Source organism: Lithobates pipiens, unplaced genomic scaffold, assembly GCF_037356315.1.
Source record: "Lithobates pipiens isolate NorthernLeopardFrog02 unplaced genomic scaffold, aLitPip1_a1.2 Scaffold_10, whole genome shotgun sequence".
Classification (NCBI taxonomy): domain Eukaryota; kingdom Metazoa; phylum Chordata; class Amphibia; order Anura; family Ranidae; genus Lithobates; species Lithobates pipiens.
This window is the reverse complement of record NW_027507686.1, coordinates 147,831,198-147,837,760: the sequence shown is the minus strand read 5'-3', so window position 1 is coordinate 147,837,760 and position 6,563 is coordinate 147,831,198. Positions and strand designations below refer to the sequence as shown.

The window sequence follows — 6,563 nt, the reverse complement described above, 5'->3', positions numbered from 1 at the left end:
GTTCCTTTGCATGTTTGTCACACTTAAGTGTTTCGGAACATCAAACCAATTTAAAACAATAGTCAAGGACAACACAAGTAAACACAAAATGCAATTTGTAAATGAAGGTGTTTATTATTAAAGGTGAAAAAAAATCCAAACCATCATGGCCCTGTGTGAAAAAGTGATTGCCCCCTAAACCTAATAACTGGTTGGGCCACCCTTAGCAGCAACAACTGCAACCAAGCGTTTGCGATAACGTGCAATGAGGCTTTTACAGCGTCCTGGAGGAATTTTGGCCCACTCATCTTTGCAGAATTGTCCTAATTCAGTTACATTAGAGGGTTTTCGAGCATGAACGGCCTTTTTAAGGTCATACCACATAGGATTCAGGTCAGGACTTTGGCTAGGCCACTCCAAAGTCTTCATTTTGTTTTTCTTCAGCCATTCGGTGGTGGACTTGCTGGTGTGTTTAGGATCATTGTCCTGCTGCAGAACCCAAGTTCGTTTCAGCTTGAGTACACGAACAGATGGTCGGACATTCTCCTTCAGGATCTCTTGGTAGACAGCAGAATTCATAGTTCCTTTTATCACGGCAAGTCTTCCAGGTCCTGAAGCAGCAAAACAGCCCCAGACCATCACACTACCACCACCATATTTTACTGTTGGTATAATGTTCTTTTTATGAAATGCAGTGTTCCTTCTACGCCAGATATACTTGGACACACACCTTCCAAAGAGTTCCACTTTTGTCTCATCGGTCCACAGAATGTTGTCCCAAAAGTCTTGGGGATCATCAAGATGTGTTGTGGAGAAATTGAGACGAGCTTTGATGTTCTTTTTGCTCAGCAGTGGTTTTCTCCTTGGAACTCTGCCATGCAGGCCATTTTTGCCCAGTCTTTTCCTGATGGTGGAGGCATGAACGCTGACCTTAACTGAGGCAAGTGAGGCCTGCAGTTCCTTGGACGTTGTTGTGGGGTCTTTTGTGACCTCTTGGATGAGTCGTCGCTGCGCTCTTGGGGTAATTTTGGGCGGCCGGCCACTCCTGGGAAGGTTCACCACTGTTCCATGTCTTCGCCATTTGTGGATAATGGCTCTCACTGTGGTTCGCTGGATTCCCAAAGCTTTGGAAATGGCTTTATAACCCTTTCCAGACTGATAGATCTCAATTACTTTCTTTCTCAATTGTTCCTGAATTTCTTTGGGTCTCGGCATGATGTGTAGCTTTTAAGGATCTTCTGGTGGACCTTACTGTGTCAAGCAGCTCCTATTTAAGTGATGCCTTGATTGTGAACAGGTGTGGCAATAATCAGGCCTGGGTGTGGCTAGAGAAATTGAACTCAGGTGTGGACAACCACAGTTATAGTATGTTTTAACAAGGGGGGCAATCACTTTTTCACACATGGCCATGATGGTTTGGATTTTTTTTCACCTTTAATAATAAACACCTTCATTTACAAATTGCATTTTGTGTTTACTTGTGTTGTCCTTGACTATTGTTTAAATTGGTTTGATGTTCCGAAACACTTAAGTGTGACAAACATGCAAAGGAACAGGAAATGAGGAAGGGGGCAAACACTTTTTCACACCACTGTATATATATATATATATATATATATATATATATATATATATATATATATATATATATATATATACACACATATATATATATATATATATATATATATATCTCACAAGTGAAGATGCAGCTTGCTTGTCAATGCTAATGCCCTGTGTTATTGGTGCCCTTTTCAGTGAAAGAGTAATAATGACCAATCCTCATGCATCGTTTAACCCCTTGCAGTGATTAGGCTGCACTCTAGCTATTTAGATCCCCCCTGCAAAACCCATAGGTCTTTCTTAGATCGTTAGATTAGAAGTGTTTTCTATGAGCTGAAAGAGTATATATATATATATATATATATATATATATATATATATATATATATATATATATATTTTTTTTTTTTTTTTTTTTTTACATATATAATCTCCAATTTTGAAGCTTAAAATTACTTTGACATCGATACAAACAGGTAAAATAATACTAAATGCATAAAATGTTCAAATAGTGCAAATCTCATATACAATGGCATGGAATTAATGTATTCTCATCAACAAGGGAGCAGACCAGTTCTCGGACACATTAGAGACACACATACCTAAGCTTAGCGCTGCAGACACCGAGGTGGCTTTGAAAATGCACAAAAGTATTTCTCTTTCTCTATAAATACATGTATGCGTGTGTGCTATTATATATATATATATATATATATATATATATATATATATATATATATATATATATATATATATATATATATATATATATATATATTAGTGGACATGTACAACACATGCCATATTAATTATAACTTTACACTGTAACCCAAAGAATTCTCTATCTGGTACCTCCAGGTGTAAGCCAAGTATGTGTCCTCCTAAACTTTTCTATTGTGTTCTGACATCCCCATCAGTACAGTATAACATGGCAATGTTCTGATCCATCATGGTACATTGTGCTCTCCATGCATTACATTGTGCATTGTACAGGAAAAATAAGACACACACCCACACATATACGGAGACTGGCAAAGCCTACCCCATCTCATCTCTAGCAGCTATATATCAATCTCTGCCAAGGCATGTGTTTAAATATTCAGTGAAAAATAATGACTTGTTCAGTATCACTTATAGGAAGATTATTATGTCCATCCTTCAAACTCAGCCCCCAACTGAGCTTCATGTGCAATCCACCCTAAAATAGCAAGGAAAATGCAAAACTGCTGGAGTCAATAATAAAAAAAAGAAGAAAAGATGTGTCAATATTTAAAATAAAAGTTAAAAAAAATGTTTAAGTTTAAGTTACATATCAAAACAGGACCCAAAACACCATAGAAGTCACACAACAGATGAAACAATTAAATCAAAGTTAAAAAAAAAAGATTTTTTTTTTATTATTAATAATAGACATGTCATTTTTATTTTGCATTGACAAGAACAGAACAATGAGAAGAACATAAATACAAGGTAGGATGAAGACACTACAGCTGGTCGCCTCCATCAGTCAGCCGTCATCGTTTAGGGTGTTAAGGTCAAGTCTGGGAAATGAAGGGACAGATCAGATGAATGGAGTTGCTGGGCTTGGAGGAGATGGGAGGATGAAGACCTCCAAGGTATGATGATCTGCTTCTTCTTCTTCTTTTCTCTCTATGTGGATCAGACTGATCCAGGAGCTGCCAGCCATCCCACCATCCCATCTAGTCTGCTGGAAGAAGGAAACATTAGTCCCTCTTGCTCCTCCAGCTCCCAGCACAGCAGAGCCCCCTTGAGTGACAGCAGCAGCCACCAGTCCCAGCTCAGGGGCAGACCTGAACAACAACTTTCCTAATCCCACATTTTCTACACATTGCTTTATTAGTGAGACAGCTGAGGATCGTGCAATGTACTAATAAATGCCATTCCTGCTAGGATCTAATGGAATGATCGCTGGTGGTGCCAGCTGTAATGCCAGGTACACCAGGCTCTGCCAGCACTAGCACTCCCTATGCCATTGTCAACACTTTATTTTTTTTTTAATTCCGAATAGGCAGCGATCGATAGTTGGAAAGTGAAAAGAAAGTCATGTTGACTTTGAGAATTTATCCGATGTGAGATGGGAAGGTGTACTGCGCTCTGCTCTGTGTTGCAGCTACACAGGACAGGCGAGTTCGAGTGACATTATTATTATTATTATTAGGGTGATCTGATCGTGGGATCGTGTGACATGAAGGGACAAGTAGGTTGTCAGGTGAGTGCGGCTCCCTGGTCCGCAGAGCTTGCGATCAGCACGATCCGGATGTGTAGAGAGGGAGGTCAGAGAGCACATCTCGTCCAAGAAACAAATTGTTGTTGCTAAGAGGGTTAATAGTGTCTCCAAAGCCCGAGTCCCTGCCTCCTCCCTCCCTCCCTACAAGCCGGCCCCCTTATTATTGGGTGGCAGCTGAGAAAGACAGGAGCCTCCAGCGAATCACAGGCTCATTGATTAGGGCGAGTTGGTTTGAATAGAGCTGGCCATGTGCCAACACCCCCCCCCCCCCTCCCCATTACTAAGCCCTCTCCTATGATTAATCGCAATGCATTATTGATCATCATAATTATGGCAGGACACATGCGCGCTGGCTGGGGCTCCCTGCCCGGAATTGGGAGCACATTTTGGGAGTAAATTATTTGTCTTCTGCCCCAGCTGATGTGTGAGCCAGCATGTCTCGGAGGAAGCAGGCGAAGCCCCAGCATTTCCAATCGGAGCCTGGCCTGGCCCTGCCGCCTGGAAGTCATGGTAAGTGGGAGCCCCTCTATCATCTGTCACCCCCCGGATTTATCCCAGCACCGATCTCCGCATACACACACCGAGAGACATCGCATCCATCTCACTCGTCCAAACTTTACACGAGTGGGCTCCACGCTGCTGACACCCACTGCTTTCACTTTGTCACTCTGCTACTTTGTTCGCAGGACGATCTCACCTCCTCTACCTGGTGTATGGGCTCCATTCTTACCCTGTACATGGTGGGGGGACCAACCTGAGACTACCAACCACCCTATTCATCGTCTACATGTCCACATCTGCTACTAGGTTACTCTGATTGCTAGGACTTCTATAGATCGTGTATGGGCTACATCGGTACTTTATACAGGTTAGGGATCCAAATCTGCAACTAAGTTACCAAACCTTTTTATAGCTACATCCTCTGTTATTATAGTTGTAGATGATCTCTAACATCTATGTTACGTCTAAGAATTCTATAGATCGTGTATGGGCTGCACTCTTCTTTTTATAGAGATTCAAATCTGCAACTCGGGCTTCTAAGAGTTCTATAGATCGTGTATGGGCTACATTGTTACTTTACATAGAGATCCACATCTACAACCATATTACTCAGGCTGCTTAGAATTTTATAATTACTTTATAGGTGTTTGGGATCCTAATCTACTCTCGGGCTACCAAGAGTTCTATAGATCGTGTGGGAGCTACATTGTTACTTTACATAGAGATCCACATCTACAACCATATTACTCAGGCTGCCTAGAATTTTATAATTACTTTATAGGTGTTTGGGATCCTAATCTACTCTCGGGCTACCAAGAGTTCTATAGATCGTGTGGGAGCTCCATTGTTACTTTACATAGAGATCCACATCTACAACCATATTACTCAGACTGCCTAGAATTCTATAGTTACTTTATAGGTGTTGGGGATTCAAATCTACTCTCAGGCTAACAAGAGTTCTATAGATCGCGTATGGGCTACAGCGTTACTTCATCTGCAACAATGTTACTCGCAGGTTACTACCAAAACATTTTTTTTTTATATATCTATATGATCTACGTTGTTCATTTTTGTTAGTTGCTAGCGATACATCTGCAGCTGTTACACTCAGGCTACCAAGGATTCTATAGATCGTTTATGGGTTACATTGTTACTCTATAGATGTTACAGATACACATACGTAATTGGGTTACTCTCCGGCTACTAATTATGGGCTACATTGTTACTTTGAAGGTGTTTAGAGATACAATTGTTCGGTTAATATTTCTAATGTAGCTAATGTATGGGTTACATTGTTACTTTGTGGATGTTGGAGATAGTTAATGCAGTTATACAAATCTATAGATCATGTATGGGTTATATTACCTTGTAGATGCAAGATATATATATTCTCGATGTAAAGCTGGTCATACATTATAGAATTTATATATATTTTTTAAATTTTCCTTTTAGATTTACCTTTCAACCATGTATAGTGCAAGGCCCTGCCTGATTGCATACAAATTGAAAGTGTTTAGGTTTGACCTCCCCCATGTTATATGGGTTTTGGTAAATCTAAAGGAAAATTGTACAATGTATGGCCCAGCCTTACTCTCCGGCTACCAATAGTTCTGTAAATCTTGTATGGACTCGTTTTGTAGACATTAGAGATACAATTTTGCGGTTATAATTATCTATATATCTTATCTTGTAGATATAAATCTGCAACTTTGTTACACTCATACTATCACTGTGTGGGCTACTTTGTTGTCTTGTTGCAGATGTGCAATTTTGTGTATGTGGAAAAAATTTGTGTGTCTGTGTGTATATGTGTGTGTATGTGTGTGTATATATATATATATATATATATATATATATATATATATATATATATATATATATATATATATATATATATATATATATATATATATAATTTCTCATTTTTCCACTTCTAAATATTCACATTCAATTTTTTTTTTTCTTTGCAAGTTGCATGAGAGTTTGAGTTGTTGCAATATCTGGAAAGGCTCTTAAGGGATTAGGCTGTTTGTAAACGTGGTTTTATTATTAGTCTGCTTATTGAATGGCGTAAGAAGGACTTTAGTGTGTTGTAGCAGATCCTGAGCATTGCTGGCTGTGGATTCCCTGTAGGGCAGATGGGACCTTTGCAGCCACTTCCATGTCCTGATCTCTCCGCTGCTGTCCTCACTTCTATCCTGCTAATCCAGTGGATGCACCTTGTGTGACAATCCCCATTTCATTACACCAGACCCCCATTGAAAAGCGATTT

General features: G+C 39.7%; 1 protein-coding gene and 1 long non-coding RNA gene across 2 annotated transcripts in view; one reads left to right on the top strand and one right to left on the bottom strand.

Annotated features, from left to right (window-relative positions):
- Positions 1 to 2,914: 2,914 nt before the first annotated feature.
- LOC143934813 (uncharacterized) overlaps positions 2,915 to 6,563 on the bottom strand; it is a 4,076-nt gene continuing 427 nt past the window's right edge. The window contains exon 2 of the long non-coding RNA XR_013263371.1: positions 2,915 to 3,247. This is a non-coding gene — a long non-coding RNA (uncharacterized LOC143934813). The remainder of the gene's footprint in view (positions 3,248 to 6,563) is intronic.
- Positions 4,083 to 6,563, top strand: part of SALL1 (spalt like transcription factor 1) — a 21,274-nt gene continuing 18,793 nt past the window's right edge. The window contains exon 1 of the mRNA XM_077458429.1: positions 4,083 to 4,300. Coding sequence (XP_077314555.1) covers positions 4,225 to 4,300 — 76 coding nt within the window. The 5' untranslated portion in view covers positions 4,083 to 4,224. The remainder of the gene's footprint in view (positions 4,301 to 6,563) is intronic.